The following is a 22,905-nucleotide window of genomic DNA, read 5'->3' as shown; positions in this document are numbered from 1 at the left end:
AAAGAGGCAATGGAGGTGACTAGGTGGTCTTTAACTGAATCAATGAGAAGCTTTCTGGCCTTGGCAGCATCCCTTTTGAATTGTTTTAGCTCAGCTGCATTCGTAGGTTCGGTTAGCTATTTCTCTTCTATGAAGTGAAGAAGATCTTCCTCTAGAGCCAACATGATTCGAACCTTCCATGCAGCAAAATTGAGATTTCCATCAAGCCTATCTTCAACTTTCAGCCCCCTTGACCTGACCTGTGAATGAGACAACAATCTAAAAATAAAGAAGTACTAAATTCTGAAATCTGAAAGTTGATCTAGCCTATAGCTCTGATACCATGTTAATTTTATACTTTCAGATTTAATGTAAAACTTAGAAATCAGAATTTAGTTTCTAATTAAATTGTTTGTTGTAGAATTTAGAGATTGTTAGATTTAGGCATAGCATAGAAATGAACAAATAAGAACAAAAAACACAATTACCCTGGGAAAACCTCCTAGGAGGAAAAACCCAGCCAGAAAAGATCCTCAGATTTGATTATGGATTATATTCATATAACAGTTACAACACTTATCTCAAGTGCTTGAAGATGTCTGAAGTGTTTGCACTTAGGGCTGATGGAATCAACAACAGGTCTGCACTTTTATCTGCCCCTTAGACACACCAACCAGCACTCAGACTCAAGCCCTAGATCTACACTCTTGATGTATCTTAGGTCTGCATTTATGCTTGAAACTGATCCGTAACCGTAGCACTTCAATTCTGGAACAACTCGGCCTCCTTTGTGACAATATGAACTTGATGTTTGCTTCTTCAAATGGCAGGGATGATTCACATAAGTTCCTTCACCAACCTTTCGCATTAATCAAATATGTACTTTGCTTCATTTGGCATATGTGAATTTTGCATTATCAACAGATATATATTTCGCATAAGGATACATTGATTGTGTGTCTAATGGAGTGAAGATGCCATTTATTTATATGGAGTGCAAGAGACTAATTGAGTCGGCTTTTAACTTAATTGGTGGTTTTAATTATTAATATTTCCCTTTTATCGAAATGCCATGTTAGGATAGGGTTGGCCCTATTTGTGGGAGCACACTACCTTGTATGTGGCATGGGGTTTTATTATGTAGCGTGGGTTTAATGGAGTGTCGTGAGGTATAGGGCCCAGCCCTACACGTTGGAGAAAGGGGGTGGCCCCCTTGGGCGGATTCCAATGTTGCCCAAGGCAATTGGAATCCGCCATTCCCTAATTACAATCAACATGGATTTTGAGTTACATCACAAGGATAGAGGGTTGTTCTACATTTCTGAGCATGAAATTTTCAGCCATAGTTCATTGGGTTAGAGTTCTCACAAAGGTGATAGATGGTTGTTTTACACTATTGATCACAAAGACTTCAAATTGGTTCTTTAGGACAGTAGGTGGTTGGAGGATTTGGAAAGATTGGGATCATTCTTCCTTTGTTAGAGGTTGAAATAGTGATGAGATTCCATCGTCGTTTGTCATTAGAGATACTTGCGGCATCATTTTGAGTGGGATTTCCAGCAGCATATGGTGGATTGAAATGATTGATTGTGCACTTGTAATGATAATTTCTCACATCCATGGGAACTCATTCAAATTTAGATGGACATTTGGCATTGGCGGCATGATAAGAGACATCTATTCCTCCACTTTTCATTGGTGTGTGAGCGCACTAAATTGGGATCTTGGCATTGGCATGTTTGGTGCACTACTTCATTGGGATCATGATGAGTTGCTTCACAACTTTGGGCATAATGATGTTTATATTAGAGTGGAGCAGTGGAAGCTTAAAGGAGATACACATGGGAAAACATACCAAGGTCCTAGATTAATTTGGGGATCCACGTATTGGCTGGAATACTTGAGCTTAATGCAGAGTTGATACATGTGATTGCTTGAGGACAAGCAATCTTGGGGTGGGAGGACTATAATCTCCCCTTTGCTTCGAGTGATAATTAATTAATTAAATGTTAAATAGTCCTAAGTCCTATGGGATTATTTAAATTTAATTAATCAGCAGCTGAACATAATTTATTTTATAAAGTGACTTTATAATAATGTCAATGACAAATTATAAAGTAAAGTCAACTTTTGAGGGGAAAAGAAAATTAAGAGAGATAAAATAGAGTATTACTTTCAAAAAAGAAAAGTATTATAAAAGGACAAAAAAGTGCAACGAGGATTCATTCTTGAGTTGTTATTTTCAAAAAAGCTTTTCCTTGAAAGCTTGAGAGCTTTAGCTTGCAGGTTCAATAAACCCTAGAGGTTTTGGCTATTTGGACGGAAACCCAGATCAGCCCACTTGGTGAATTCATTTCAAGATTCACAATTGCACATCATTGATCAATTTTCATGGATATTCGATGATCTATCTTGCAGATTTTCAGAGGGTTTGTTATTTTATGTATGGAGGCATTCCGAGTATGTGCTACTTGATGGCATTAGGCATCTTTTGATTTGTAACAGCAGCATGTGTTTGTAAACAGTAATACTTTTCTATATCAAAGAATAACATTGGCTTATTTAGATTTGAAAATCTGTATTGTTGATCTTGCATGTTCAATCTGCATGTTTGCATGTCACAATATTATATTATTATGAAACAAAATATGAGCAAAAACGAAAACCCATATCAGATATGAAGCAATATCTGAGTCTGGGATATCACGATGAGAAAGAGAAAGAAGTGGCAAAGTTGAAAGTGATGCTCTATTGAGTTCTTTGTAGGTTACTTATTTCATGAAAGAGAGAGATGACACTAACATGTTTACCCCACACAAGGGTTTCCACAGTAAAATGTTTTGTGCTAGGTGTGTTTGCTTCTATTTCCAATTGGTTATTGTTTTACTATGGACCAAAGATGCAGGGAGATGGACAGAACATCTCTCCCCAATCCCAAAGCTTTTTCTTTTAATTGGAATGTGACTATTTTTCCACTGCAGTTTGGTGACAGCGTCCCATCCCCAATGTCCCTATAAAGCCCCCAATTGTCCCCACCATCATAAAAACAGTCAAGGCACAAAAAAACCTAAAACGACAAGGCCCCAACCTAAATATTTGCACTTTAACAACCAAACCCTAGCCCATATTTTGTGATGTAGATATAAACATTAGCACTTTGCATTATTACAATTTAACATTGGAAGCAAGAAGATGAAGGAGAACTGAAAAGAAAAGGAGAAAAAAAAAGGGAGGAGGAAGGAGGTATGTGAATGACAAAATCCATCCACTTTTCAGATTTTCTTTGTTACGTATCATTTGTTGTAAGTTTTGTTCTGTTTATGTCACATCGTACAAATACTTGTATACAATAGCTATAAGTTGAATTAGTAACACATTGTAATTGAACGATAAAGTATTTGCTGATTTTTTTTCACTTTCAAACATCAAAAGTCTTGCCTTTTTACCTTACTTATGTTTCTAAGTTCTAAATTTGGTTTTTATTCTTAGATGCTTTAATACATATTCTTTTTTTATATATATACTTATAATGAATACAAAGTATGTTGTTTGTTTGTTTTTTTACTCTTAATTCCCTAAACAATGATATAAAGTCTAACACAAGGATACAACCCTAGGGTTTCTATGAACATCCAAAGTGTGGCAAGAAAGATGAATTGCCCCCTATGTCATCCATAGCCCCCAACAAGGCACTGCCCCTAGGGCAACCCTACCAAAACAAGACGTCTCTAAGGACATTGCCCTTTGGGAGAAAGATTGAAGGATACCAAGTCATCCTTGAGGGCATCCCAAATATTATTACAAAAATTAAAATCACTTCTGTTAAAGAAATTAATTAAAAAAAACATATATGACCTAGACCTAATAAGGGGACCCACTAAGGCCCCCCAACCTAAAATACCAATAAAAATGTAATATGCCCTTCTGGGAAATTCCTTATCTATGCCTAAAACAATGATACTTACTCAAAAATATGATAATAGCTTTATCAAAGATTAGGAATTTTTAATAATAATCAGGTGTCAGTAAATCATAGCACAATACCCAAATTGATCAAATCATGAATTTTCTAAAAATAATTTGCAAAACTATTGGATTAAAGGGCCTTGTCCCTAGCTTGTCAAGGACATGAAAAGACATTGTCCTTCCAACCCTTAGCCCACCCCTGGACCCCTTCCGATTGCAAATACTAGCTAGAATTCAAAATTGATAACTTGGTATATTTGCTAGACTATTGCTGATTAATATTTCTTGATGGATTGGGAAATCAATCTTTAAATGATACTTGAAAGCTTTATAAAGGATTGCTGCTTGAATTAATTATATTTATCGCTGATTGTATTTCTGACTTGCCGTTCTAAATCAATGATCTGAATTGATATGCTAAATGGATTTTGAGTTGATTGTAATTTTTATGCCTTCTCAAATGAATTGATCTCCCCTTATATATCTTCAATTGTGGGGGAAAGTCGCATCATTTCATTAACATCATAACCTTTGAAAGGGATACATCCCTTCATTATTAGCCACTGCCTTTAGTAATCATGGTAATGACTTTTGATTAGTTTCTTTGCACGTTTTATGGAATAGCTGCCTAACAACATACCTTAACTAATTCTTATCAACCCCTTTGTAGAATCGCCACTCTTGATATCTCTTTTATCAAGGATAAGGCAGCGATCTAGATTTAATAGCGCTGCAATTTTGCCTAACATGCCGGGGGCATAACAATTCGCCCTTCCCAAGATTGCTTGTCCACAAGCAATTTTAAATTAGGATTATCAAAAATTCCCACTCCTTCCCAAGTGGAGTCTTCCATTTAACCAAGTATTATGGAATAACTTTGTTTCTTAATTTCTTTTCTCTCATATCAATGATGGCATCAAATTCCAAAATTAATAGCAGGGGTGACTCCGGACATGGTGTAACGTGTTGACCCAACGCCTTCTTGAGGCAAGATATATGTAAGACATTATGGATTTGATTGTTTGCCAACAACTCCAAATCAATAAGCACCCTTGCCGATCCTTCTTATGATCTTATAAGGCCCACAGAATCGTGGCTTGAGTTTCTCAACTTCACTCCCCTTGACAGAGGATTGTTTGTAAGGTTGTAACTTATGAAAACTAAGTCTCCAACTTCAAATGTTCTCTTAAATCTTCGACAATCAGCATATATCTTTTGTTGATTTTGGGTGTGATGCAAGTTATCTTTGAGTGTGTTTAATTAATCTACACTTTGTTGCACCAAGCCTCTTGCTCCACAAAGTCTACTTTTTGTTAGAATCAAATCTCCAAATGATATTGCCTCATACCCATATGGTGCCTTGAAAGGACTTGTCCCTATTGACATATAATGAGTAGTATTATAACAATATTCTCTAAGATGTAGCCATTTGACCCAAGCTGTTTGTTGTCCTATGACATAATTCCGCAAATATCCATCAAAGCCACTTATCTAAAATTTCAGATTGCATGTTTCTTTATGGGTGGTAACTACTGCTTGGGGTAGGTTCTGTTCCAGCAAACTTAAAGAGTTCTTGCCAAAATAAACTGAAATCTACTATCTCTATCACTAGCAATGTTCTTAGGTAGCCCATGTAATTTAGATATTCCCTAAAGGAGAGATCGACTACTTGTAGTGCTCTAAATTCAGAAGATATTGCATGAAAATGAACATACTTAGTTAATCAATCTACCACCACAAATATACAATCCTTCTCTTGCACCTTTGAAAAACCTATAATAAAATCCATTGAAATGATGTTCCATTTTTTATTTGGTATTGGCAAAGGTTGTAACAATCCTATGTCAGAAATGTTGTCATTGATGTCAAAGGTGAGAAGACGAAGTTGTCATTGATGCCAAGAAGGAAAGAAGATAATGTTTGTCATTAAGGTCAAGAGTGAAAATATTGTAGTAGGTGTAAATATGCAATGATCCTCAAAGAAAGCTACTTGTATCATCTATATATATGAGACTGATACAATTAGAATCTTATGATACCCAAGGAAAGAGTCTATTATACTACATTCATTGAACCTGCTCTTAAGGATGAGTTTTTATTCTCTATAAGATCAGGACGAAGATATTTTAGAATGCAAGCAATGACCATAAAAGTTTAAATTGTCAATAAAATATCTTCCAAAGAAGTGCAGGCGACAGCATTATATGAACTATTAATGCTATCAGACATAGCAATCAGCCCAAAAGAGCAGTGACACATCACACAGCAATTAATCCTTGAGAAAGATTAATGTTGATGTTTACAAAGGAAGAAGCGAATCCCTTGAAAACAAAACTTGTTCATATAGCAGCGAGTACTACAAATGATTGAAGTCCAAATATACTAAAGCGGAATTAATTCATCAACCACATTATGATAGCAGTGGACAACCAACTTCACTATATGCCGACTTTCTTGTGATTAAAGTAGCGACTAACATGTTTTAGATATCTACACTATTAAAAGAGAATTAAGGAGCAACGATTGTAATGAACTAGGTGTATGCAGTTGTAATTATTATAACGGTGACTCATAAAAAGAATATGATATGTGCAGCTATTACTACATCCTATTGAGATAGCCAGCATACATGACACAGAGATAAAGGAGTTAGAAGAGTCGGCAAATGACCATACATAGATTATATAGTCATTCTATGTGTTGGAAGACGTGGCAATGATAGATAATAAGAACAACGATTATATTGACCAATCACTCTTATACTTAATACCATGTATGCACAGCAGTTTGAAAACGTTATCGACTCTGTGAAAATATTACAAACAGCGACTATGTATTAAAGAATTGCAGTGGTATGTATTGAGTAAGGCAGCGATTCATGTATGCACAGCGATAAACAAGACATATATAACTTGGTCAAAAGCAGCACTAAAGATAAGGAGACCTCATTATATGCAGAATCCTTTGAGGATCGAGTTGATGCAGCGATCATACAACAAAACAATTATGATGCAGCGATATATTGATATACGTGTGAAGAAGTTCTTGAGACAGGTAACAATGAAACCGACTTAGTGGAAATATATCAAATGAAAATCATTTGTGGCATTGAAAAGTGATTCACAGATTGTATACCATTGTCAAAGGCAGCACTGGAAATTAACAACAACAATTATATTAGAATGATCACAAGCCGATGAATAAAGTATATTAATAAGCATACGAATATGGTATGACTTTATCAAGACCGATTAATAGTATGCCTATAAAGAATGGAGCCAAAAGAAAATTCTGAGACCGGGTGAATGCAGATCAGCGACTTCATCATATAATGATTATGTTTGAATAAGTAATGTTTGACGTAGATGATCTCCAATATAGTTTGATGCGCCTATACTCTATAATCGTGGAATCCTCTATTGCTATTCATGAGTAAAGAAAGATATCGAATAGAATTACGGAAGCTTTAACGATTTGTCAAAATAAAAATATTTGACCAAAGTCAGCAAGAGGTGCAAATTAATAAGAAAAGGATGCTTTTCTATAAAGGAGTAATTAATAAATAAAATACATCTTTTACATTCAAAAGGATGATCATGGTCACAACCATTTGGAAAATTACAATGCTTCGATGAAAGGGTGTGTGTGAAGTATATAAAGGGATTAGACATCAGTTTTTGATATAGATGCAAGTACGTGGCATATGGAAGAATATTTCAGAATTGAGAAATGAGATAGTGGAGTATAGTAAAAAAAAGAATATATTTTATGAGTGGTGTGTGTGAAGAATAAAAAGATAAGTTACATTTAAAGGAAGAATATTAAAGGAGTTGGAATGCAGACATAAGAAGGAAGAGTATACAGATTTAAAGATAGACCTGTTGTGACCACATCACACATCGCAACCCCCTTTTTTTTAAGATTTCTAGTTGCTTAGTCTTGCCTCTCTCTCTGCTTTTCAGGATGAAATGAGTGAGTTTAAGGTTTGCATTTCATGTTAGATAATTAAGGGTCTAGTTAAGAAGTTCATTGAAATTGCCCACTTCATGTTGAATGGTTGATGAGTGAATTTTCCTTGAGCCTTTTGCTTGAGAATTGGTGAAAGAATGAGTTTGAGCATTTGAATATGTAATGAAATGATCATTTGTAATCCTCCCATCTCTGAGTCTGTCTTAAGGTTTCAACTTCATGATTTCACATATTGGAGCGAACTTCAGCTTCAAGGAGACTCGAGCGAACTTCAGCTTCAAGGAGATTCGAGCGAACTTCAGGTGTGAGGAGATTGAAGAGAACATCATGTTGGAGATATTTAGAGCGAACTTCATCCTTGAGGGTGTAAATGATGTTCAATTTACATTCAATATGCAAGTTATATTCTAGTTGATATTATCTTGTTCTATGTATTACTGATTTTAAAATATAGATCTGACTATCTTCTTTTGTATGGCAGATGAGAGGAGCATTTATTAATTTCGATGTCCTTTCTCACAAATGCCATTTGATCTATATAGCAAGCTGGGTATGATCAAGCAATGCCTTGACCGGTCATGTCTTGACCGATCAAGACATTACTTGATCGTGCCCCTTTGCTAATCGCAGTAATAATAAACGGTGTTTGTTTAACAACCGATACCAATCGGTGTATGCTTACATTAACACCAGATAACAATCGGTGGATGCTTATCTTAACACCCGATAACAATCGGTGTATGCTAGTCTTAACAACCGATAACAATCGGTGTATTTTACCTTGCCACCCGATATTAATCGGAGCATAACCCGATATCAATCGGTGCGAACATATATTAACATCCGATACTAATCCGATAATCATTATATTAAATATGTTAACCGATATAAATCGGATTGTATTGGTTAATCCGATTTAATAATCGGTGAACACAAATAATGTAACCGATATTAAATCTGGATTCTATGCTATAGGATGATAATTGATAGTTAAGCATTTGATCGAACTAAGTAGATTGATCATATACAAATGAAGAATGGTTTATCAAATGAAGGATTAATAGCTTGAAGTTTTTCATCATAATTATCGATAGGATAAATGATTGAATGAGAGACTTCATTTATCTCTCATTCAATCATTTATCTTACCAAAGCTATCATGCATTAATAGAGGGATTTGGAGTGAATTTCTTCATGGTGAAAATGGAAGAATAGAGAAAGATGTGAACACTCACTTCATGTTTGGGAAATCAAGAATCAACTCCATGAGTTGCACATTTGAGGTGAATTTTACAATTTCATCAAGATGCAAGATGATCATAATAAACTTCATGCTTGAGTCTACTTCATGAGTCAATAACTTGAAGCGAACTTCATATTTGGGCAATTTGAAGCAAATCACATGACAACTTCACGACTTTGTATGTTGGAGCGAATCTCCTACTTCATGATTTAGGGATTTGAAGCGAATTCCATGATTATGCAAGGAGATCAAAATGAATTTCATGTTTGAAGCCTACAAGAAAATGTCAACTTCATGTTTGAGCAAATTGGAGCAAAGTCCTCTACTTCACAAATTGCTAGAATGGAGCGAAATCCAAACTTCATGACTAGACCAAGAGGAGTGAAGTTTGCTACTTCATGAGTTTTAGTTTTGGAGCGAAGTTTGCTACTTCATGAGATTGAGTTTTGGAGCGAAGTTTGTTACTTCATGAGTTTAAGATTTGGAGCAAAGTTTGCCACTTCATGAGTTTGGGTTAAGGAGTGAAGTTCATGATCTTGCAAAATGGAGCGATTTTTAAGAGTGAAATGAATTAAAAGTTGAAAACTTCATGAATCATCATTTTGGAGCGAAGTTAATAACTTCGGTAGTTGCAAGAGTGGAGCGAAGTTTGAACTTCATGACTTGGCTTTTAGGAGCAAGCTTCATGATTTTACCTTTTGGAGCGAATTTCATCAATAAACAAGCACAAGCATAAGCGAAGTTGAGTAAGAGAAGAAGGATGATTGCCTTGAGTAAACACAATGCCAAATGAACTTCATGATTCCACCAAGAGGAGCAAAGTTTTTTACTTCATGAACTATAGATTTGGAGCGATTTTACAACTTCATGAATTGTAGAATTGGAGCGAACTTCAGGTTCAAAGGTTTTGGAGCGAAATCATTGCTTCATGAGTTGCACTTCTCAAGCTAACTTCACAAGTTGATGGATACGAGTGAGATTCAACATCTTCATGACTTAAGCCTTTGGAGCGAAGTTCATATTTCATGAATTGAATGATTAAAGAGACGAACATACTTCATGAATTGAAGAAGTGAAGTGAAGTTCATACTTCGGGAGTTGAGAGATAGGAGCAAAGTTCATGAATTAATAAAATGGAGCGAAGTTCATGTTTTCAAAATCAATTAATGCAAGATTTGAGCACCCAAAACAAATTCAAAATTGATCTAGAGACAAGTCGGCCAAGGGAAGTTTTTGATTTAATTTTATTTCATAGCAAGTCGGCCTTAGGGTAAAAGACACAACCATTTACCTAGATCGCCTATAAAGGAAGGATTGAAACAATCATTTCAACATCAAATCAAACAAACTGTCTCTTCTTTCTTGAGCGAATTTCATCAGCAGCTAGCAGATTTCATTAGCAGTCAGCGAATTTCATAAGTGAGCTTGCCGAATTTACCAGCAAGAAGGCGAATTTACTCCAAAAGGATCAGCAGCAATGTCTTCATTAAGGCGAATTCACACAAAAGATCAGCAAGTATATCCTTTGAAGGGCGAATTTGTTCATCTTTACCCAGCTCTTGCAGATTTTTATCATCATTTAGTCTTCAAGTAAGGTGAAATCAGTAAAATCTGAGGTGAAGTATAGCATCTTGCTTGATAGAAGAGTCATCTTAGGTCTGATTATGGTTAAATTGTGACTAAATTTCATTGAATCAGATCTACATTAACCACCAAATCAATCTTTTTCAGCTATTAAGATCATATTCATCAAGAAGATTGATTTGAATTTGAATTTTACCTACCTTTCACCATTAATCTAACTTGAACATCTCTTATAGGTGAAAGATGGCAGTTCCCAAACAAAACAAGACTCTCTCCCGCCAAGCGCTCATCAAGGAAGATATGAAGGGGAGTGCATTGGAGAGCCAAATCACATCGAATTCGAGCAAAGTTGGAGACACTCATCTTGGCAAGTTCAACACCAAGAAGTTTCGCCACCCATCATACATCAACGAACCTACACCAACAGCTAAGAAGATGATCGGAAGTGGACTCATAAACGCAGCCGGCTTTCCTCCCGTGGTACAATGCTATGAGCTCATCATGGAGTGTGCTCAACACTATGACTCAGAATCAAGGAGAATATATCTCTCAGAGATAGCAATCAGCGAGACGTTTCATCTACCTGAGCCCAAGGAAAAGATCTACATAACCTTGGAAGGAGCTAAATCAGCATATGATGACAATCCTGATGCTTGCGCGAAGATCATTGACAAGTTTTGGTTGAAGAAGAGTAGAGGAGGAAGAAGCAGATGGCCAGATAGACTGCACAGGATCGACTTCCATGATGAATATAGAGATTTCATCACCTTGCTCCATCGATTGGTTGGTGCACCTGAGGCTTCATACTTTGAGGAATGGATGTTCTACTACATTGAAACTGTCACCCGTGACAAGAAGGCAATCAATTGGGCAAGACTTATTAGTAACAGCATTGATAAGCAATTAAGGAGGCTAATACGCACCAGGACGTTCTATATGAGCTCTTACGTCATATACTCCATTGCGAGAAATTTTGAATATCCAAGACTCATGTATACAGGCGTAAATGGAAGGAGACCTAGAGAGATCAAGGTGTATGATTGTTATCCGCAACTCAAACATCCACCGAAACAACACTACAGGAGGGTGAATGATGCATTCACTGTGCATATCACAAGGCAGTTTCGAGGTGGATCACAACAAAGACTCTCTCCAGAAGAGCAGGCGTTGGTAGAACAACATGGTGCATGGCCGCAGTACCCAACTAACAGAGTTGTGCTACTTGAGGTGGTGAGACAGTTATTGGCATATATTAAAGCATATAGACATAGACATGGAGCTGGTGTTTCTTTTCCCATCACACTTGGAGATTCCATTGAGTCATGCCCATCCATTCATGCAGCCGAAGATGTCGAGCGAGAATTAGCACTTCACTCACTCAAGCCATTCACAATGAGAGAGTGCTTTGATCCATACGGCAAGGTGAAAGATGTATTGGGAAGAAACAACAGGCATCGATGGTATATTGAAGATTACTGGATGAATATTCAAAATGATATAGAGGTAAAAAGGAAGATGTATTCTAGGCTACCACTCAATTTCATCAGAGAAGGCAAGTTGTTTCATGTAGCCGATCAAGTTCAAGATAGTGGTAGATATCTTCAAGGAGCTTACGTCAAAGAAGACAAAGAAGTCAAATTCAAATGGGCAGATTTGGAGATTGACGATTTGAAGGAGTTTAATGAAACCAATCTCGCATATGGGTAGATGTGCAGCACCAAAAATTGAAGGAGCAAAATGTAACACCAACGTTCCACTTAGAAGAAAATAGAGATGAAGATGAAGCTAGTGCAAGTGGCGGCGCACCACAACCATCTCATTCAAGAGGATCAAAAAGGAAGGAAGATCATGGTGACAAAGAACCCGCAAAGAAGAAGCATAAATCAAGTGCGAATCATCCTCCTTCCAGACCAGAAGAACTAAGGATAGAAAAAGAGTTGAGTCAAGGAGCTAATGAATCAGCTGAGTCTACAGTTCACAATGCTAAAGACAAAGGGAAGGCATCTCAAGAGCAAGAAGATTTCACACACCTCATTCAGGAGATTGAAGAAGGTGGAGAGGATAATGATGAAACTACTTCACCACCTAGAGATGAGCAAATGATCGAAGGAGCACAAATTCAAGAAGGGAGATCTTCTATTCCGGAGTGGTTAAAGGAAAGATTAGCTCAACAAGTGATAATGGCCAAAGAAGAAGAACAAACATAAGACATAGCGAGTCTTCTAAGCCGAACTCAAGAAGTTACTGAGAAGAGGAAAGCCACAAAGATATCAAAGGTGATCAAAGATGACTCAGGATCAAGAAAATTGCAAATAGCCACTCCTAGAGTTGAGAAATATGAAGGAGAAATTACACCCGATGAGTATGATATGGAAACTATCGACTTGTGTCCACTCACCTCCAAGTAGGCTATAGGTGATGCGACTGATTGAGTGAAGGCCATCATTTTCCATCTTGGGATGAGATATATTCTATCTTTGCAAAGAATGAGCTCCTCACTACCTTGTATTTGTCATCTTGTAGTTTTCCTTCTAATATGCCATTCACCAATGCATCCTTGGCATATTCAGCCAGTATTGTTCGCAAAGATGTCCATCATAGAATATAGGTGATGTCTTCATGATAAAGCATCAACCACAGCATTATTCTTTCCACTTGTGTACTCAATATCAAATTCATAGGTTTGCAACTTGCTGACCCACTTTTGTTGTTTATCAATTAGTTCTTTTAGGTTAAAAAATAATCTTAAACTGTTATGGTTGGTAAACTAGGAATTGTCTAAACTTGGATAGAACATTACTAATAGCCAATATTTCTTTGTCATTGACTAAAAAATGCCTTCTTGTCTCCTTAAGCTTGTGACTCTCAAAAGCTATTGGGTGTCTATTTTGCATTAGTACAACTCCAATACCTTCTCCTCAAGCATCACATTCTAACTCAAATGAAAAAGAGAAGTCTAAAATGGCTAACACTAGACAAAAACTCATTTAATTTCTTTGAGTTTGTCAAAAGCTTTTGGGCCTCCTCACTCCATGAAAAAGCACCTTTCTTAGTCAAATCTATTAATGGATTAGTTAACTTTGAAAATCCTTTGACAAATCTTTTATAATAATTGCAGAGTCCTAAAAATTCCCTTAAATGAGTCAGTCTTTCGTTGAGGCCAATCTGCTATTACCTTGATCTTTTCTCCATCCACATTAACTCCTTAGGCATTTGTCTTGTGTCATATATAAGAAATTTCATCCATCCCAAATTCACGTTTGGACGCTTCAGCAAATAGCGATTGTTGCTCAAATATTCCCAAGACTTCATCAACATGCTCAAGTGATCCTCCCAAGTATTGTAAATCAATATATTGTCAAAGAACACCAAAATAAATTTCCTTAATTGTTTGTTGAATATGTGGTTCATGCAAAATTGAAATGTGGCTAGGGCATTAGTTAGTCCACATGGTATGAGTAGAAATTCAAAATGGCCAAAATGGCAAAAATGACACCTAAAGGTTGTTTTACAAACATCCTCTCTCTTCATTCTTATTTGATGATACCTGAAACGGAAATCAATCTTAGAAAAGTATATTGCACCATGAAGTTCATCTATTAGTTCAACCCTATGGATGGGGCATCGGTTCTTGATAGTTCTTTTAGGAGCCCTATAGTCAATACCCATTCTCATAGTGCCATCCTTTTTTTAACCAACACTATGGAAAAAGCAGAAGGGCTAGAGATAGATTGTATATGCCCTATCTCATCTAACTCCTTAATTGTTTCTCAATTTCTTCCTTGTATCTTTTTGGGTGTCAATAAGATGTGGTAATGACAGGTTTTATCCCTTCTTCTAGTTCAATGGTATGTTCAAAACCCCTCTTAGAAGGTAGTCCAGGTGGAATATTGCTAAAAACTCCCTTATGCTTGTCTAAGATAGATTGAATATCAACATGTATAGTCTTTCCTCCTTTGACAAAGATCTATCAAGGATCATGCATTGTGTCACCCACCATACTTACCCATGCCTAAAAGCTCTTTCCATCCTTTTTGATGGCACCACCCTCGGTGAGCCATCTAATAGACCTTGTAGAATTACTTCTTGGCCATTGTGTTGGAAACATTGTTCCATCTTTTAAAAATCTTGATAATATCTTCTTAAGGAGTGTAACCGTTGAATGCCCAAAACCGCGTATGTATCTCCCATGTTTACTACATAGAAATCTTCACTTATTTGGTGTATACCCAATGTAATTTTTAGTTGTTGGATTTGTTGTTTGCAAGGAGTAGTGAAGCCACCCACTATGACTACCTTGAAACCTTCAAAATTTTCAGCTTTTAACTCCATCCTCATTACTAGACCTACATCAATGAAGTTATGTGTAGCCCCACTATCCATTAAGACAATAACCTTTTCTCCTTGTAAAACACTACGAATTCTAAATGGGTGATTCATGGGTGCCCCTAAGAGTGTGACCACTATACCACTTGCAAATTTTTCATCATCTTGTTTCATCTTGACTCTTCTTCCTTTCGAGTTCAAATTATCTCTCCTCAAATTCATCATCCCTTATTGCTTCTACGCAACAAATTTGTCTCTTCTTGAAGCATTGATGACCCAACTTCCATGGTTCTGTATAATGGAAACATAAATTCTTCTTTCAAATCTCTTTCAAAAATTCTTCCTCCTTGTTGGATTGAGGAGGCAATGCTTTTGGTTTCCAATTATCCTAGGCAAAGGGCTGCTTGTGTGACCCTTGTGATGGGTCTTGTTTTTAGATGTTGAGTCTTCAAAATTTAAGGCCTTTTGAATAGCATCTTGTAATGATAATGGCTCAAAAGCTTGAACCAATCCTCTAAGTGATTCGAAGAGTCCTTCAATAAATAAAAACTTAAGTCCACTTTTGGTAATATTTGGCATCATGACAGAGATCCTTTGGAATTCTGTAACATATTCTTCCATGAAACCTTGTTTTCTTAGGTGTGTTAACTCCTTAAAATGCATCTTCGGGTTCTTCCTATCAAACCTTTCTACAACTCTTTGTGTAAAGTTGTTGTATGTTACAATGAGATGATGTCGTTGTGTGATTAATCCATGATGCTACCATTCATATGCTATTCTCTCTAAAGTGAAGAATGGCAAATTTAATAGCTTTGTCTTCCATCATGGTACACATAGAAAGATAGGTACGTAGTTTTAGAACGCATGCTCAAGCAATGAACTTCCCCAAACCATCAAAAGTGGGAAAAGTCATCTTACTTTTTGTTGTAAATCTTTGTTGGGCTGCCTTCCTTCTCCTCTTGAGGTATTTCTCGACCTTGCATTATAATATTCTTTAAATGCAATATGCTTTCTAAGGTTAGGATCAATTCTTGAATATGCTTCCACACATTCATCAATGTCATTTGTTACCATAGGTTCTTCATCTTTTGGTGATTGCTCCTCTCTTGGTAAGAATGTGGGCTTTGTCACTAGGTGAAATCCAATTGTTATTCTCGGAATGGTTTGGATTAAAGTCCCTTCCATTAATTTGGTTAGGCCTAATAGCACTAATTGTATAATTCATGTTTTGAATCGCTTAGAGAAGCAATTGTGTTGTTTGTTCTTTGTCTCTCCATATAATTTTTCAATTCATTTACTAGATTTCCCTCCAGATAACCCATTTGATTACCTTGACTTGCTTCTAGTTTTCTATTGTCCCTTTCCAAGGCTCTTTGGCTTAATTGCATATGCTTGTTTTTTTGATCCTCAAGATGGCAAGATCAAAGCTTTGATACCAATTGTAATGTTCCCTTTTGGGATATTCCTTATTTTTGCTTTAAAACACTAATACTTACTCAAAAATATGATAATAGCTTTACCAAAGATTAGGAATTTATAGTAATATTCAGGTCAATAAATCATAGCACAATACCCAAAGTTGATCAAATTGTGAATTTTCCAAAAATACTTCGCAAAATTGTTGAATTAAAGGACCCCATCCCTAATTCAACAGTGACAATACCAAGGACCCCAACCCTAGATTGTCAAGAGCATGAGAAGACCCTGTCCTTCCAACCCTTAGCCCACCCTATGAACCCGAACTCCATCCAATTTGCAAATACTACATAGAATTCAAAATTGATAACGAGCATATTTGCTAGACTTTTGCTGATTAATATTTCTTGATGGATTAGCAATTCAATCTTTAAATAATACTAGAAAGCTTTATAAAGGATTTCTGCTTGAATTGATTATACTTATTGCTCATTGTATTTCCGATTTGCTGTTCTAAATCAATTATCTAAATTGATATGCTGAATGGATTGTGAGTTGATTGTAATTTTTAAGCCTTCTCAAATGAATTGATCTCCTCTTTAATATCTTCAATTGTGGGGGAAAGACACCTTTTCATTAATATCATAATCTTTACAAGGGATACATCCCTTCATTATTAATAGCTGCCTTTCGTAATCGCTGTAATGAATTTTGATTGGTTCTCTTTGCATGTTTTATGGAATTGCTGCCTAGCAACATTCCTTAACTGATCCCCATCAAGTTATCAATCTCTTTGTAGAATCGCTACTCTTGATATCTCTTCTACCAGAGATGAGGCAGTGAGCTAGATTCAATAATGCTGAGATTTTGTCTTCAATAATGCTGAGATTTTGTCTAACATCACAGCGGCATGACAAAAATCCTAGCCCATAGTCTTTTGCAATCACCAAAAGAGAGGAAGATGAAGAAAACCAACAACAACTCTTCAATGTGTGTTCCCAATATCCATTGATCATTCATCTTCCTATTTTCAAGTTTCTACTTCAAAATTCAAACTAAATGGCAATCATTCATGAATTAGTTTTTTTTAATTCCCATAAATTTTAAATATTACATATGCCAAATGAGATTGCAATTTTTGTGTATGCTCATGCAATCTGTGTTAATTAAGGCAATTAGGTGTTAATTTGATCAATAATCAGATTATGTATGAGTAATGACAGTAATAAAACACAGTAAATAAGAACAGTAACAGCAATAAACACAAGACACCAATACCCTGGGAAAACCTCCCTCCTGGAGGTGAAAAAAAACCCAGCCTCAAACTTTAAGATGTATTATATTAATGGTAGGCAATTACAATGTAAGTGACCTATCTCTGATTGCTGTTCTAACAGCAAGTTGCCATAATGATAGATGTTGCAGACTGAATCAGAACTTTGACAGCTTGGTAAGCCCTTGGAGTTCGCCAAAATGCAGACCAATCAGAATCGCTAAGGATAGCAGAGATAAATCGCATAAAATGGAAGAGCAGATCGCTGTATGCAAGTGTGATGATTGTATATGTTCATCTTGAAATTGATATGTATATATACCCTTCTTTGGCGGTGGATTACCTTAGGTCGGCTTGCATTAAATATTAATTATTATTAATTAACATTTACCACGTTGGACATTGGTCCAGTCCAATCTCTTTAGCACGTTACATTTTAGGGCCCAGCCCTATTACATATGAATTGCCTTTCACACGCCATATTTGAGTCTAGCCCAATAATACATGCAAGTTTGATTTTTCATAATCCGAACTTAGCTAATATTTTCAACAATCTGAAGTAAGGAAAATAGAAGAAAAACCCTTAAGTTGGTAGGACTAGTGATTGTTTTTAATTTTAAGTAGCAACGGGCTAATTGTTTTATGTCCTAGTAGTCGTAGATAACCGAACAAGGATTGCAAGTTTTGTGTTTCCTTCACTTTTGTGACCCACATCACCTAAAAAAACAAATAAAAGGATTAAACAATTCAACTATTTATATCATTGCAATTCTCATCTTTTGTTTTACTATATGGCATTCATTTTATATTTAATTATCTATGTTTTATTCAATTGACTTTCTTCTTCATATCTCTTTATATTATGTTTTTATCCAATAGTTTAGCTCTTCATTATCTCTTATCATACCATGTCTTTATAGCAACTGTATATAATTTGGTCACATATAATAAGATTATACAATTGCATTGATTCCAATTACTTTTATATTTTTCAATTTGTCCCTCCATTTTTCTAAGCCATTGTTATTTTTTGATGTCTCATCCTTCTCCTTGTCCCACATGCTTCTTCCCCTCTCTCCTCCCATTCTTTAAATCACCTTGAGTCTAGCTAAGTCTGCAGCTTACAATTATACATCTCCTAGCAATCTTTATCATCCTGATGATGGATCATGGAGTGTGATCCGAAAAGTTGATGCAAAAAAATTCACACAATCAAATCTACAAGCAGCTAAATGGCATAGTTTATGGATTGTGGAAATCTGATAAAATTAAACAAAAGGAAGTCATTGTGTTTGTATATCCAGTAATTGTTTTTTATTTTTAGTTGCAACAAGCTAATCAAATAAATGTCTTAAGAATATTAGATACAACTCAAAGAAGGATGCAACTTCTGAGTATTCTCCACTTTTGCGCCTTGTGCACCCTGAATTAACAAAAAGAAAAGAGAAATCTTGTGTTTTGCAACTAGAGATTTTTTGTTTTTTTGTTTTTAGTTGCAATGGACTAACCAAATGATGTCTTAGGAAATTAGGAATCTTAGATAATTCCAAAAAAGATTGAAACTTCTATATATCCTTACCTCATCCATCTTGTCCTTGAAGTAAACAAAACTGAAATAAAAATAATTCAGATTGAACAAATGGTGATTGTTTTTAGTTCTCAGTTACAAAGAGTGAAATAATGCCTTGGGAAACTTTTGCGTATCCTCTACTTCTGCACCTCGTGCAACCTGAAGTAATGAAAATACTTCTACTTGTACAAACTAGTGACTGTTATTAGTTTAAGTTGTAATGGGCTAATCCAATAATGTCATAGAAGTTCTAGATAACTCAAAGAATAATTGCAACTTCTGTGTATCCTTTATTTGTGCACCTTGTACATTGTGTTTAAAATCCTTATTTTGTGTGGTAAACAACAAGTTTTACTTTGTTTTTGTAGTGACAGTATGAATTCATTTCGATTAAGTGACAATGAGGATTAACTGAGGCCATGGCTTCCATCTCCTACGTTTCTTATCTAGAATTTGAAGATTCTTTTAAATAGCCAGGATTCTCAGAAGATCTGAGAAAAATCCACACAACCATTCGACAGAACTCGAAAAAGTTTTCATTTCTTTCGAAAATAAAAGAGGGAAAATAAAAAACGAAAAGATTTTTCCAAAACTATAACAATTTTTTTTTCAAATTATAAATTAGCAATTTTTTTGTCAATTCCCAAAATTACATTTTCTCCCAATGTTTGTATCTTTCGGACCTTTGCCATATTTTTTGCTGTCACAATCTTGGTGCATGTTCTTACCGATGGCTGTTCTAGCAATTTATTCTACATGACCATAAAACTCCTTATCGATGTCTGGGTGGGTTTTTACATCTGCCCTAAGAAAATCTACAATGGAGACTATCTCCGCTATGGGAAAACCAAATTCCACAAAAGCATTTTTCTTAAAGTATTCAGAATAGAGAATTTGAGCTTTGCAAGGAGTTGGGCAACATTAAACTTGCCCAACTCTTCCCAGAATGTTTTCTATCCTTCTAAACTAAAAAAATTTATAATCCACAATCTATGACCAGAGTGTGAACTAGATAGGTTACAATGTTATGGGAATTTGATTTTGGTTTTAATGTTTTAAAACGGAAATAAAAACCTCTGGAGGAGGAAACTTCGTATAATGAGAAACGTGCTCTGCAAGAAATTTGGAGAATGAAATCAAGGTGACAAAAAAGACATGAAAAGAAGGCTTACTGAATATCGTACTGTTCCATAGATGTGCGTGAGAAGCGGGTCCTGATGAAATTACTGAACCAAACATGCCATTGATCGAAGGAGAACTCGAAGCTACGAAAAATTGACGGCGGCCTACATAAAATCGACTGCCAATGCTCCCAGTTCTTTTTATTCTTGAAAGATTGCGAGAAAATATACCAAGAAACCCTGACATGGCAATTGCAGTTTCTGTTTATCTATCCAGAAGCGCTTAAAACAATGATCTCTTAAAACTGAGATCTCCACACTAACGGGTTTCCGAGAATCCTTCCCTTCCAAAATATGCCGCCTTACTTACAAAGGTTTGACAATAAAGGTTAGCCCACAAAAATAGGCAAGTCTTCATAGAAAAATATTGCCAGCATCTTTTCTTGTTCTTTTAAATTGAAAATGCTTATATTTTGTTCTTTTAAATGGAAAATACTTATGTTTTATAATAATAAAAATCTAAGGATTAACAATTCTGACAAATATATAATGTGAAAAATGGCGAGCGAGGCTTGGCAGGTCGAGTGCGAAAAGCAGAAGGCAGAATGCGATGCGCAGAAGGAAGTATCCGAAGGTCACTCGGTGGAGGGCAATCTCCAGCAACAGGCTAATGACCAAATACGAGGTATAGTCGATGGGAAAGGAAAGGAACAGCCAGCGGATAGGCAGACAAAGTGGCGAATATTGGAAGTCGACTGGAACGACCAGGGACCAACGCACACATTTTGTAATAACAATGAAATCTCATAGAAGAAGGATGATGTCCCAATTCAGAATCCCACAAAAGGAAGCAACACGTCGAGGCTGGTAGAGGTTGATTTAACAGAGGAAGTTGTTGATGACAAATATATGTGGGAAGATCTCGCAGTTATTGCCAGATTCATTGGCTTGAAGATGTCTAGGCGAATCATTGACCCTTGGATAAAAGAAAATTGAGGCAGTCAAGTTGTGGTGAAATTTTTGTCGAAAGGTTTCTTTGTGGCTATCTTCACAAAGAAAGGAACAAGGGATCAAATCTTAAGTTCAAAAATTTGGTTTTTCGATAATTTACCACTCTACATTCAGCCTTGGACACGAAATTTTAACCCGCTTAAACTCGCAGTCTATGAAACTTCGGTATGGGTTAGACTGTTTAATCTCCCAGTCGAATATTGGGGGGATCCATGCCTTCAGAAAATTGGGCGAATGCTCAGTACTCTTCTGGAGATTGATGAAGAAATCATTGAAAATGATTCATATATATACGCTAGGTTGAAAATTGTAGCGATCGAACAGATCCCTTCCCATATAAATCTTAGAACGGCCAATGGAATATGGGAACAAGGCATAGAAATTGAGAAAGAACTTTGTGTTTGCCAAAGATGTGGAAGTAAAACCCATCAAGCCAAAAGTTGCAGAATTTTTGTGCGTAGGGCATATAATACTAAGCAGAGGACAGAAGATAAAGAAAAAGCAATATGGTTAAAGAAAATGAATGAGCAGAGATAGAAGCCTCCTACGATAAATAAATCATTGCCTGATGTAAATAACTATCTTGAACCTAACTCTCAACCCTGTCAAATAGAATCAGGGATTAATAACGTAGAAAGAGTGGCTATGCCAAGCCAAATTTTGTCTCCTATGCCTAATTCTTAGGTCGTAAACATTATTGAGGAATGCACAAGCGATACTGAAATGAGTAGTTCAGATCAGGAGGATGAAGTTGATGTCTTGGACAGTCTAGATCCCAGATGTATTAGCCAATCAGTCAATACCCTCCTAGGCAAAGCAAAAGGGGTCAAAGGCAGGAAAAGCAATAAACAGATCAGAGAAGAGAAAGCATCAGAAAAAGGTATTGTTAGCATTCTGGAATACATGAAGAACTCCAAGGGAGGCAGCCCCTCCCTTGGATAGAAATGAGAATCACATCATGGAATGTCAGGGGCTTAGCAGCCCCTGACAAACGACGCTTAGTCAAAAGATCTTTGGCCAAGTTAGAGTTTGAAATGATCTTACTTCGAGAAACTAAATTAAATGGTCATAAGGTGGCCGAATTCATCAAATTCTGCAACAAGTGGGAGGGATTATTTCAAGATGCCAGAGGATCTGCTGGAGGCCTTGGAATTTTGTGGAACTCAAAGGTTTTTGAGGTGATCCCATTAGAGTCCAATGAGTTTTGGATGGCTTGCAACATTGTATATAAACCAGGAGGTTTCGATTTTCCCTTGTTTAATATCTATGGGCCGATTAAGACAGATGAAAAGCTAAGAGTATGGACAGGGATATATGAGCAACTGAAATTATTAGAGATGCATAAGGTAATCCTGGCTGGGGACTTCAATGCAATTTTAGATATTGATGACAAGGAAGGAGGGTTGAGGAAGAGTACAAGAGTAATGGAAGACTTCAGAAAGTTCAT

The 22,905-nt window shown here is 36.1% G+C and overlaps 1 protein-coding gene across 4 annotated transcripts in view; it reads right to left on the bottom strand.

Annotated features, from left to right (window-relative positions):
* The window catches only part of LOC131051143 (nifU-like protein 4, mitochondrial), a 135,939-nt gene extending 115,102 nt beyond the window's left edge, over positions 1-20,837 (bottom strand). The window contains exon 1 of one of the 4 annotated variants that reach the window (XM_057985526.1): positions 20,511-20,837. In XM_057985526.1, the coding sequence (XP_057841509.1) occupies positions 20,511-20,694 (184 nt within the window). In that variant the 5' untranslated portion in view covers positions 20,695-20,837. Of the gene's footprint in view, positions 1-20,498 lie in introns of all 4 variants that reach the window. The other 3 variants (XM_057985525.2, XM_057985523.2, XM_057985524.2) reach the window with 3 other exon arrangements.
* Between the last annotated feature and the right edge of the window lie 2,068 nt (positions 20,838-22,905).

Source organism: Cryptomeria japonica, chromosome 5 (genome assembly GCF_030272615.1).
Source record: "Cryptomeria japonica chromosome 5, Sugi_1.0, whole genome shotgun sequence".
In the NCBI taxonomy this organism is placed as follows: Eukaryota; Viridiplantae; Streptophyta; class Pinopsida; order Cupressales; family Cupressaceae; genus Cryptomeria; species Cryptomeria japonica.
Note: the sequence above shows the minus strand (reverse complement) of the source record. Positions and strands in the feature narration are given on the sequence as shown.